The sequence below is a fragment of the Pagrus pagrus genome (genome assembly GCF_965226575.1).
Source record: "Pagrus pagrus genome assembly, chromosome: 10".
Taxonomy (NCBI): Eukaryota; Metazoa; Chordata; class Actinopteri; order Spariformes; family Sparidae; genus Pagrus; species Pagrus pagrus.
Genome location: NC_140194.1, coordinates 14,389,411 through 14,402,846, shown reverse-complemented (window position 1 = coordinate 14,402,846; position 13,436 = coordinate 14,389,411). Strand labels below are relative to the sequence as shown.

The 13,436-nt window shown below is 40.1% G+C and overlaps 1 protein-coding gene across 1 annotated transcript; it reads left to right on the top strand.

The window, feature by feature from the left end:
• The first annotated feature begins 5,160 nt into the window (after positions 1-5,160).
• Positions 5,161-13,324, top strand: prkar2b (protein kinase cAMP-dependent type II regulatory subunit beta). Its single transcript, XM_084364576.1, has 11 exons — positions 5,161-5,634; positions 6,718-6,753; positions 7,921-7,973; positions 8,093-8,176; positions 8,405-8,511; positions 8,616-8,769; positions 11,077-11,178; positions 11,269-11,343; positions 11,439-11,507; positions 11,597-11,732; positions 11,857-13,324. Exons 1-11 carry the CDS (start codon positions 5,304-5,306, stop codon positions 11,988-11,990), a joined length of 1,281 nt encoding a protein of 426 aa, XP_084220702.1. The 5' UTR covers positions 5,161-5,303; the 3' UTR covers positions 11,991-13,324.
• The last annotated feature ends 112 nt before the right edge of the window (positions 13,325-13,436 follow it).

Here is a 13,436-nt window from a genome sequence, read left to right as displayed (position 1 = left end):
ACAACAACAACGGAGCTGAACATGGAGGCGACTTGTTCCAGCGCCGACGTGGTCTGACATGTCCTGGGTGGGGTCCCTGGGTTGGGGTTTTTTAAGGCGAGCATTGTTTGTTTTTGTTTTTTTATTACATTCCTCATGACTGTAAATTTGTTAATATTTAACTGACCTGTTTATGGAAAGATGCGATCCTGTCTCTTGATCGAATAAATGTTTCCTGGAAAAAAAGGACAAGCTGCGTCTGTTTGGTGTTGAGACATTTCAATGTTAACCACAATACTGCAGTCGCTTTGACTGTAAATGAGATGTTTTTGCAGTAAAGGTGGAAAGAAATCAGCATATTGTCTTAACGGACTGGTGGTGTGTGTGGAAAAATACTTGACAAAGGATTGACACTTGTGGCCAACTGAAATGTGCACTTATGCAAGTGCTTGTCTGGTTCGTTTGGCAGGTACAAAAAGCTGTAAGTGCTTTGAGTTTTTGATTCCAGATTGGAAAAAAGAAACTACTGTGCGAGTTCATATGCTATGCTTGAGGAAACGGACATTACAAAAGAGGCAAAACTTCTCGTTTTAACAACTCACCCTCTTCAACAGAGTTTGGCTTTTCACTTTTAATGTATTTTACTTTTTCAATCAGTCTCTCAAAGCATACCTCTGGATAATACATTTCAAGAATTTCAATTTCCTCCACAGCCCTTAAACATATTTTTCAAATGGGTCTTCTGAGTAAAAGACCTTGAGTCAACAGTGGAAAGGCACTTTTTCCAGGTAAGACTCACTCAGCTATTGACAGGATTGTTGCATGGTTGTTTACTGTTATTACTGTTTGTGACAAAGGAGTATGAATCCAAAAATCAAAGTACAAAACACAAAGCCCATTAATGTATCAACAGTGTTGCATTAACAGAAAGTGATGGTTCATTTTTTAATCAATACAGCATCAAAACCAGGCAAGAAATAAAAGAAGTGAATTTCATCTCAACTGATTATATCCAAGCAGATTTGTTATCGCCAAGTAACAGTTATGACCTCAGTTAAACCGCACGGCTGACTTTTCTTATCGGCAGCATTAGTGTGAGGTTTGGTTTCAACTCTGACATCTGATAAGAGCTTTTGTGTGGACTTATCTCAGTATCTCTGTAGTGGAAACTTGAAAGGCATACATGAAGCTCGGCAAAGCCCAATCATGGTTTACAAAGTGTCCTTGCTACAAAGCACAATGAGAAACCAAAAATTACTCAAGTGTGAATATTAGTTTATACATTTAAAAAAATGTATCATTAAAACCTGCTGGTATCTTAAAATAGACTGACCCAGTCTCAGCTCCCTCATGTGCTCAAGTGTCTCTTAGGGAACATCTTATGCTCCCTCCATCACACTGTGGTGCAGGAAATGGATCTAGATGTTGTTACCATTGTTTAATGGAGGATCTGCCACAACTGTCCATAGGAAATATAAAGTGTGATGTATTTAAACGTTGCATTACAACACTATGGCCAGCAGGTGGCACAGTCAACCAAATATTGAAAATGTGAACGTCACTACAGTCTGGTGTATTTCTAAGAAAGAAAATGAAAGTGTTCAGGCAAGACAGACTGCAACTACACTCAGCTGCCAGTTTATCAGGTATACCCAGTGATGGAATGTAACTGAGTACATTTACTCAAGTACTGTTTTTAAGTACAATTTTGTGCTACTAACTTGAGTATTTCCATTTTCTGTTTCTTTATACATGCACTCCACTACATTTTGGATGCAAATATGGTGCTTTTACTCCACTATATTTATAAGTTAACTTTAGTTACTAGTAACTCTACAGATTACCTGCTGCATTGGAGCCAAAGTAGCTCATTTTTAAATCAATTTACTTTAAAAACTAAATCCCTGATGTTGACAATCAGAATATCAGATCCAATAATTGTTCGGCCCATAGCATTCAGTGTATACATACATGTAAATATATGTATAATCTTACTCTTACTTGTACTTTTGATACCTGAGTACCTTCTTTGCCAGTAAATGACTTTTGATGCCCTATTAGTAGTACTATTAGTATTACTAATATGGCAGACCCTCTGTACTAGCTTTGGCTAAGTGGGCCAAATAAACAGGCAACGGTACATTATCAAAGGTAGCCTAAACTTTTTACCACAGCTCATGTTATTTCACTTTTATATGCCAGAGTTTATAGACATGATAAAAAAGAACAAATGCAAAGTTTTCAGAGTAGTCAATATTCAGCCAGGTGCTACTGAACCATGTTATATGTCTGATGGTGCATCAGATCCTGCTTACCTGACACTGCTTGGTCCTTGACAAAGAAGTGTTCAAGGACACACTGTCAAAGTTCCATTTAATACCTTTAATCTCATTTTACCTTTTTTTTTATTATCAGTCACAATATTAAAGGGTTTCCTTCGCAATTTCTTATTTTCTTTGGGCATAATGATTGTGTGAATGACATTACTTTTACCATAAACAAGCTTAAAAAAAATGCATTTCACACCATGAAGGGGGCAGAGAGGTCTGATGGCAACAGTGCTAACCACTGTGCCACCATGGTGCCTCCACTGTCATACTTTTGAGAGCCATTATAGGTCCGATATGTAAGAACTGGCCACCGCTAACTGCTGCTAATTGTAGCTTCCATTAGCTAGTTAGTATGGCTAGCTGTGCCTAGCAGTCTCCATCTACTTCAGTTGTTGAGGAGAATTCTGCAACATTGTTTTGCTGTGAAGCTCCAGAAATGTTTTTTCGGACTATGAAACTTCACCAGACCTTCCAGCAGCATAGAGGTGAGTAGAAAATGACTGGATTTAAATATTTGGGTGAACTTACCCTTTAAGGCCTTTCCATACCTATAGTGTTGTGCCTCCCTAATTATAACCTTCATTGGGGTAAGATTTCTTGTGTTAGATTGTATTAGTTTTGCTGGTGCATATTCTTATTTGTCGTCATCTACAGTAGATTGCCTGCCTCCTGCACTGTGTAAATATACTGACCCTGATCCCAAATGTCAGTGGAGCCCAATTCCTGCTTGTGTTTACAGTAAACCACCGTATTGCATCCTGAGGACGAATCAGCAGTTTGTTTTACATTTTTATAATTCCACAGCTGCAACAAGCGTCACTGTTCTGTTGAGATGCATTAGGCAGCAACAATCGTAAGGATCTACGCTTCAGAGAGCAGGGCCTATGCCTCTTCTCCACTAACAGCTGTCCCTTCTCACAGTAGATGCCACGAATGGATGGGGCTGAACTGTACAGATCAAAATAAAATCCATCCCTCACAGCCTGTGGTCTCAAACGGTGAGGTCGAGGGACAGCGGCTGCAGCAGCGGCAGTGTTGCATTACAGGTCACTCCATGGACGTGCTCCCATGTTTCGCCTGAGTGAGAAAATGTTGTGCCTACTTAATAACGAGTGACAGATATGGGCCACACAGCAGGGGGAAGGGTCTCATGGCAGAGGCACAGAGGGTAGAGGACAGCCATGGCAGATAATAGCTGTGCTCTTTGGATACATTTTTTTTTTCCTCTAGTGATTCCCTGCTGCTAACCATGTCTTCATCTCTGTTTGACCTCTGCTCTCGGTGATCAAATTCCAACATGATAATCCCTGAAATATAGCTCACACAAAGGAGGGTTGTTGTGCAGTCTCAGGGTTTTTTAGGCTCACCTAATCTGCTCCAGTATTTCTTCTGATTCATTTGTTTGTCATGAACATGCACTTTTTATTTTATATTTCCTTGTCTGTCCTTTCTTTTGTTCCCAGATTAGCTGTGTTGTGTTTGAAGGTGAGCTGAGTAACATGAGAACTACAAATTTAAAGGTGCAATGCACCCAATTTGTCAAATTCTTGCCCTTTGGGATTGAAAGTCTGCCCACTTGGCATCCCAAAGCGTCAGTATTTGACGAGTTGGGAATGAGACTCAAGAGTTAACTTCCTCACACAGTGGTCTTTAAAAGACTTCACTAAAATTATCAACAGAATGTGGAGCAATAACAGTTTAGACGTTGTAATTTGTATGTGTTTTGTTGTAGTGTTGAGCATGCTAAGCAGCTAGCCAGGTTCAAAGCTCCTGTGCTGTGAAGTGGTGTAAAGCCTCCCAGCCTGGACCACTAGCTTCACAGCTAACAGAGCTAACTAGCTAGCAGCAGTTACAGTTGGCAGCAGTTAGCGGTTACTCCGGTGATATGCTGCCCCCATTTGTTTATGCATTTAGCACAGCTGGAGTGAGTTTGCAGTTTTTAAGGTTTAAGGGCACATCTGAATCTCCCAGATTCTGTTTTCTTGTCTCTTTAAAGGGGATGTTTTATCCATTTAAAATAAATACAAATACAAAAATTACCCATCTAAATGAGTGCATCACTTATCACACTGTCTTCATGCAAAAGGCTCACCGTAGATGATATGAAGTGTGTCGACTGTCACGTTTTTAGTTTCAGGCCAAGAATATTTTTATCTCAGCAGGGTTTTTTTTCTTCTTTTTTTTCTGATCCTGAATCTTTAATTCTGTAATGAAGCTTTCTCTGGCAGCGTGCACTATTTGCCTGGGAGTCACACAATGTTCTGAAAGGTCCCATGACATTAAAATATGCATCAGATTTATTAATTTCCCTCCCTGTGGAACAAGAAAATAGGATCTAAGCTGCTGGTGCTATTAAAGGGACAGTCCCCTCTGTAATGAGCCTTTTGTCTCGCAGCTATTAGTTTATAGATTTAACTAATAATTGGGATTAAGATGGAGTTTTAAGTTGCACCTGTTTGATCATATTCATCATTCTATGATAGCACGTTTTTGCCTCTAACAGGACTGTTATTGTTTTCTTATTTTTATGAGATTTCCTTTTATTTTATATGCCCATTGTTATTATTACATTTTGAATATTTTTTCTCCTTAAGAAAAATATATTAAACACGAAAAAAAGTGGCTGTGAAACAATATATGCTATAACTTACTGATCACCATACAGACGTCTCATCTGATCTCTCTCGGTGAACATCGATCCTCGCTGATCTATCAGAGGGTTTCTCTCTCTCATAATTAGTATTTTGCGACTGACTGCAGTTTCTGCGCCGCTGCTGCTGCTGCTGCTGCTCATACGCAATCCCTGGATAGGTGGTTGCCATGGATTCCTGGGTCACATGCGTGGGTTTCCTGTAGCCAGAAGCAGCAGCAGAAGATGCTTGGACCAAAAATCCAGAGCCATTTTCATTCAAGAAAAAGAGAGGATCCGCTGCGGACGGCTCGCCGACTGGACTACACCCGTCTCCCGTTGTAAACTTCCTCAACCCCAGCTGTATGCTTTTGATCATCTCAGATTCGCAGCAAACCGGTTTTGTCCACATCCATAGACTGATAACAGGAATGAGTATAGAAATTCCTGAAGGACTGACGGAGCTGTTACAGAGCTTTACCGTGGAAGTGTTGAGGAATCAGCCCAGGGACCTGCTCGAGTTCGCGTTACAGTACTTCACCCAGCTGAAGGAGAAAGAGACCAAAGAGGCCTCGTTTGGCAATGACCAAAATTCGGCCCCACGACCTGGAAAAGCGGTCAATTTCATTGACGAAGCCATGCAGATCGATTCGGAAAACGGAGAGGAGGAGGACGACGATGACGAGGAATTCATAGGTAGGCTGATGTATTTACTCTGTTCTCAGGAGGATGTGTGAGAGCGGATGAGCTTGATTTATTTAGAAATGTGAGCATGTATGTCTGTTTGTGTGCTCGGATTGTGTTCGGCGGCAGAGGAGACGCGCTGGGCGCAGTGATGCTCCGGCGCTCGCCACCTTGCATCCACCATGGCTCTGTCATTTGCCATATATGGTCATGGAGGCTGATGGTCTTGGTCTTCTGGGCACGTTTTTGTGAAAAGATGCTTTGTGTTGCTGCAGAATTATTTTTTTTTACTGTGTGTGTTTGTGTTTGTGTGTGTGTGTGTGTGTGCACCTCTAGGTGTTTTGAATATTTCCAGTTTCAGGTGCATGGCCTAGTCTGATTATGTGGCCTGTCCTAAAAAAAAATAAAAATAAAAAAAAATATGACAAAGCAGATAAAGGTGGAAAACTAAAGCTCTGCTATGATGCAAGTAATGCAACATGTGAATGTAATCCCCCGCCAGATTGATTTGTGCCTCCTAAGCTGTGCTCATACTGAGCACAATGGTCAGTGCAGTATTGCCATAAGGTGCAGCAAGTAGCATAGCAACCCAGAGCTCTGACACAGCATCCCAATGAGTGGTGGGGTCTGTGGGGCTGGCTGCAATGGTTACATAAGGACAAGTACGCCAAATTCAGTCATCAAACTCGCTAATATAGTATTTTTGGGTCCCATCGCACCTCGAGCGTCTTGTCTGGACGATATTCCGGTGATCCTCCTCGGACAACACTAGCTGTCAGGCTATTAATGGATGAGGCCTCCTAACTAATGTATATTTCATACCGTGCCATTGTGTTGGAGCTTCGCACTCTCCTCTGTGTTTTACATTTGAATTTGATTCTCATTTAAATGGGATTCAAACGCACTTCAAAGCAGCTGTCCTTATTCAGGTTTTACCCAAATGGATCCTTAATGAGCACAGGGCTGCTCCACTGCACATGTACTACTGGAGATGTAGCAACACAGTGCATGAACCTAATCTGTTCCTGTTAGACAGCATTACTTCATGATGAATTTTAACGTGTTAGTGATATATGTTGTTTTATCCTCCTGCAGCCCCGGTGATAAACAGATTCATCAGAAGAGCATCAGGTGAGTTGTCATTGTGATTGGCTGTTCAGGCCTGTTATGTCAAGAGGGAAAACTCTGGACAGCGTCTGTGCTGGAAACATATGAAACTTCTTTGACACACAGTACTGAAGTATTTTTCCATCTGTCTTTTCTCACTGTCCTCATCTTATTATAATAGCTTTGATTTATTAGACTTTCTGAAACCACATATCTGCATGTTTGGCACTCAGAATGGAAAGAATGAGCGAGTGAAAGTATTCAGTAACACTGGAAGCAAATTTCCGTCCTTTTATTACTTAAAATGGGAAATAAACTTACTACAATGGTCGTAGACTAAAAATGTAAATCAGTTAACATGTGCTTGTATAAAATTGATTTAATCAAGTATTGTTACTGAGGTATGAATATTCTATCAACAAGTTTACAGGGATTTAAAGTGGCAGTTCATCCCAAAATCCAAAATACATATTTTTGTATCCGTGGTGCTTTTAATCCATCGATTGTTTTGTTGTGAGCTGCCAAGTTTTGGAGATATCAGCCATCGAGATGTCTGCCTTCTCTTGGAGATAATGGATCTAGATGGCACTCAGCTCGTGGTGCTCAAAGCGCCAAAATATATGTAATATACACCCACCAACTGTATTACCGGGCAGAAGGAATCATGCATCCACTCATGGATGAGAGGGTCGCTAACTAAGCTCGCTCAGCTAGCTAACTTAGCAGTACAGCCAAGAAAAACCCCATTGATGTTTCCATCCTTCCCTGGAAACATCAGCCCATAAGCTTTTTGTTGAGGGAACCAGCGCTATGCTAACTTCTTTAAGAGTCTTTAAGAGTCAGTTTTTTACAGAATCAAAGTAAATTTGGCATTTGCAATATACAGCATTTTTCAGTTTATAGGACATGATTTGAAAATAAGTTTGTAAAAGAAGTTGGAAAGAAGGAAGGAAATGTGAGTGCCACCACCATCACCGCATCCCCAAAAGCTCCACAGAGAAAAATTGTGTTTACTGAAAGATTTATTGCATGAAATTCCACTGTGTCATCCCAGACCATGATGAAAGTTGTGCTCTCTGCTGGGCCAAAGTTTAGTCTTTAATGTTTGAGGTAAAATGGTGTGTTTCCCAACGGGTTACAATTGAATTGATTGCTGTCTGGCTCATTCATTTGTTGATCTCTGTCATGCAGTGTGTGCTGAGGCTTTCAACCCTGATGAAGATGAAGAGGATAAAGAGCCATTGGTAAACTATTTTATACCTGTCTTTATATTCATGGTTTGAATTGTTGGCATTATGGAGTCTTCTGTATGTAATTTAATGTGTAGGCCTTTATAGTTACAAGACTGTGCTTCAATCTGCAGGTCACCCACCCAAAAACCGATGAGCAGAGACAGAGACTACAGGAAGCATGTAGGGACATTCTTCTGTTCAAGAATTTGGATCCGGTGAGTGGATTATTCCATAAGCACTCTGTGCTCCTCTGGTTTGTACTCTGCCATCTCTTAAATTACACAAAGGAGAACATGGCCCGAGGCCAGGAGCGTTTTGCCACAGCTCAGTGCACTATGCATGATTATTGAAGATGGTTGTTTTTAAGAAGCTGAAACGGCACACTGAGTGGATTCTGCACGATTGTTTCAACAATATTTGACTGATATTTCACGCCATCACAGGAAGAGATGTCTCAGGTGCTGGATGCCATGTTTGAGAAGTTCTGCACCGAAGGCGAGCACATCATCGATCAAGATGATGACGGGGACAACTTCTATGTTATTGAAAGGTGATTAAATAAATCTTTAAAATCAACGTATGCTGCTAACTTAAGGCCAATATGGCTGCCATGTGTTAATATTTTCTCTGTTTTTCTTTTATGTTTTCATTCAGTGGGACATTTAACATTTTCGTGAAGGTTGATGGCGCGGATAAGCTGGTTGGCTGCTATGACAACCGAGGCAGCTTTGGAGAACTAGCGTTGATGTACAACACCCCCAGGGCAGCCACAATAACCGCCACCTCGCCTGGAGCCCTTTGGTGCCTAGTGAGTAACTATTAAATCCTTATGCAAGAGCACAGTTGGCTCCGTGCTCAGGTTTTTATAACATGCTGTGTTGTCAGTCGTCTCTATTTAGAGTAAATATCCTGGTTGTCTGTGGCAGTGTTAGTACCAGGTACCATAGGTGAGATCATGTTGTCTGACTGAGATAAAATACTGAATAAAATCCACTTAATGCAAGTGAGAGAGCACTGATCATGCACCTGATGTTTATTAATGCACATATTTAAAATAGACTGGAAAATACTTTATTGTCTACCTTTTTCGTGCAAAATGCGTCCTTGCTTGCATGTGCAGAACAGGAGCTAATTAAAGCAAATGAGTGCTCAAACTGAATAAAAACCTTTTGTTGCCAAGCATGTCCGTTTTAGGAAGTATGCACCTCAGGTGAACTTCAGTAACTGAGAGCTCAAGATGTTGTAAATTATCAAAATGGTAAAACTGGGGCTGTCAACTCCATCAGGGAGAAAACACAAGTCAAGGTGAAAATTGTTTTATTCTCGTCATGGCTTACAGTAAAATTTCGTTGAAATTTTATTTTTTTGTTTTGTCGGACAAGGAGTTGTTAATATTCACCTGATACTCTTTCCATGCAGCAGCTTGTTATTAATGACTCAGGGAGGGTTGTGTCCTTTAACTGCAGGTAACAGCTTTGTTATGTCATCCCTGTGCAGACCGGGCAGGTTGCAGCTGTATCCCCTGTTGACCTGGGTACTTGTAGTGTGTGTGTTTGAGTCTGTGAACAAGCAGCCGGTCCTGTTCAACTAACAATCCCCTGATGTCGATGAGGGAAAGTGCTGCTGAAGAGCCTCAAAGAAAACCGTGTAGTAGGGCGTTCGCTTAAAGTCTAGGATTACAGTTGTGAACAATTAACGTCATGGCAGACTGGTAGAAGATTAAGCTACAGTACTGCAGGGCCCAGGACTGATGCTACTGGCCACAAGGACAGAGCTGTGCTTGCTTTTGTTTGGTTGGTAGGTAGAGGGCGCTCTTGGTAGCTACCACTGTTTTCTACAGTTGGGTATGTAAACATCTACTATTAACATGTTGTTAGCCATTATTTGAGTCTAACCTCTGTATCATCCGGCTGAAGTGACACACAACTGAGACTTCCAAAGGTTAACACTAAAGGCAGCAGCATGACACGAGCACATGGATGATGCTGCTTGAAAAATCCTGAGTGGTGTTACAGGACTTAAAATCTGCTTTACACTGACCCCTACTGTATATTGTTCTGTCATATTAGTTATAGTTTGGAAAAAAAGGATACCAGAGCTGTCTGGAAGCTGTAGAGAAAATGTAAATATGTATTGCTACCCAGCCACTCTGACTTTCAAAGTAAAGTTGTTGATCATAACTCCATTATCTGTTCGACTCTTATTGTATACATTTTACAGGAAGAGAAAAAGATACACAAAAAAGATGTTTTGACATATATACAGTATATTAGGGCTTCAATTAATGATTATTTTAATTATCAGTTCATCTGTCAATAACGTTCTTGATTAATCCATGAGTTGTTTCGTCCATAAAATGTCAGAAAATTATGAAAACGGTGCTCATTGTTTCCCGTAGGACAAGATGACGTATTCAAATGTCTTCTTTTGTCCAAAACCCAAAGATAACTGAGTCCACTGTCGTATAAAAGAAAAGAAAAAAAAAGTTGGCTTTTAATTTGATAGCTGACAACTAATGGATTAATCGGCCAATCGTTGCAGCTGTAAAATACACACAGTAACTACAACTACACAGGGACGCAGGGTTTCAGCATGTTGTTAAAGGTGCAGTATGTTAGAATTAAAAAAAAAAAAACTTAAATTATTTCCAGAATATGAAAAAATTATAGTTTTGACCATATGTCAAAGATGCATAGAAGTAGCCCTTTAGTCATGATCAAATAAATGTAAACAATAGTGCTGCAGTCCCTTATAACACCAGAACCAAACTAACTAACTAACTAACTTTATTGTGTTGCAGAGACTTCTACTGAAATTAGCACACTAGCCCCGAGCCACTTTGTACCTCAGGAGGTGATAGTCTGATAGTAAAAAGCACCAAGACTTCCCCGGTGCTCCGAGCTCCCGGTCCGGACAGAGTTAGCTAATGGGAACGCTAGCTGCACTGCTAGCTGAGCTAACTAGCTAATGGCAGGCTACAGCAGTTACTCTGGGGATATGCTGCTCCCTATTTGTTTGGTGTACAATATGAATTCGACAGGTGGCAAATCCTATCATATTGCATCTCTAAACATGAACCTGAATATTTTTTCCTTTCTTTAAATCTGTGTTTCAGGATCGTCTGACATTCAGGAGGATCATAGTGAAGAACAATGCCAAGAAGAGGAGGCTGTACGAGGCATTCATTGAAACGCTACCACTGCTTACGTCATTAGAGGTTAATATTAGCTTTGTCCTCCAGTGCCAGAAAGTGCTTTGTGCATTTGTAGTGAACAACTTTGTCAACCAGATATCCTTTCATCCACAGCTTTCAGAGAGAATGAAGGTAGTAGACGTACTATCCTCCAAGTCGTTCAGTGATTCACAGCAGATTATTGCTCAGGTGATGAATCTCTTTTGTTCTATGGTTGATCTTTTTTATTTTGGGCTGCAGTGAATCTTTTAGAAACACTGACATTTTTGTGCTTTGCATTGCAGGGTGATTTAGCAGATTGTTTCTACATTGTTGAGTCTGGCCAAGTTAGAATCACCATGAAAAGAAGCAGGGTATGTTTGCCCTACGTCTTTAAGAGTAAAAAAAAAACTTTGTTGTTGTCTGGTATCTGATCGTGTGCATTTCTTTCATTCTCTGCCAGACGAAAAAAGACCAGGAAGAAGAGGAGGTGGAAATCGCCACATGCTCTAGGGGCCAGTATTTTGGGGAGTTGGCGCTTGTCACAAACAAACCGAGAGCTGCATCAGCCTATGCTGTGGGGAGCGTCAAATGCTTGGGTACTTTTTGTGCAATTATATAATCCTTCATAAATCATGTAAATTTCCCAGTACACCTATTATTATTTCACATTACTCTCCTTCAACTGTCTGCCTATTTTGTTCTTTGTTTTGTTTTTGTCAGTCCTGGACGTTAAAGCCTTCGAGAGGTTGCTGGGCCCGTGCATGGACATCATGAAGAGAAACATTGCTAACTATGAGGAGCAGCTGGTGACCCTGTTTGGAAGTAGCACTGAGATTGAGCAACAAAGTGCGTGAGATGGCTCCAATTGACTGTGAATCAGTGGATGAAAAAAGAAAAGGCTTGTACGGATGTTCCCCCCCACCCCACCCCATACTCACTTAAACAGCTTTTCTTACAAGAAATGTGAATATCTACCACATTTGCGTATCAGAACAATGAAACTATGTCAGAATCCCATATGAGGCGAGGTTAATTTCAGCAGAGCGTGATGACGAACGTAAAGTCAGCCAAAGCAGAGTTGCTTAAAGCTTGTTTAAATTAGATTTCTCACGACTCTAACCTTAAAAACGTAAGTGTACATTTTACTTGTCAGTGTCAGACACATTATTTGTTTGTATATTGAACACTTTTGTTTTTACTCTCACCTTTTCTCTGCAGTGTTATAGTTACACCTACAGTATAATGCCATTTGTAAATTTCTAAACATTGTTTGTTCAAATCGGATGCCAAAGCTAATTTCTTACTGGATAATTGTGAGCAAATGAATCACGTTCTCTCGTCATTTTTGGCAAGAGCGCTAACACTCGCAGCACGAGGTGCACTGGTACAAGAGTGCTCCGACGTGATAAAGGATAAAGAACTTGTAAAGGAAGTCGATTTGATTCTGTGTTTTAATAACATCTTTCACATTCGATCACAACAGAATGTAGACTTGGAAGTACTTTAACTTTTTTTACAAAATACTTTTCCGTTCATCATGAGATCTCATTCCTTGAATACATGTTAACTGTAGGCTATATCATTGTTGGTTAGTGTTTGTGGCTGTTGGCCTAATACTATGCTTTTGCAAAAAAACAAACAAACTTCAGAGAGATGGCTGATAGTTTTGTAAGAACACATTGCTGTACATTTTGAAAATTAGTATTTACTGTTATTATATAGGCCCACCTTAAATTTAATAAGTTGCCCTCCTAGATTGTAGTCATTATAGGCAATGTCTTGAGACAATTGCTTTTCCTGTGTTTTAATGTAAAACTTAAGTCATACTGTTTTTGTGTCGGTGAAACATATATAATGATAATGACATCCACTATTGCTGTCTACCTCTGCCAACAACTTATACTGTTTGGAAACACATATTCTGATGTTCCCTCTCAACAGGAATCTAAAGTGGGTCTTCTCTCTCTTCTTCTCTCTCTCTTTTTGAAATTAATAATTGAAGTATTATGTATTTGGTCTGTGGTTTACTGCAGCTTGAACTGTTTATAGCTGGTTTAACATTTAAACATTCAGAATTTATTTCCCCCCTTTGTGCAAATAGTACTGATCAGTTTTGAAGGCAAATCCATGATAATGGCTGAAAGTACTGTATGTTTCACTTTTCATGTCAATAAAGAACATTTTTATATCCGCCTGTCACAGAAATCTTTGTTACAACAAAGGATTTGCACACTTTCAAAGCTTTTCATTCAGTCACTCATTCACCATTCATTCATTCATTCATTCATTCATTCATGTTT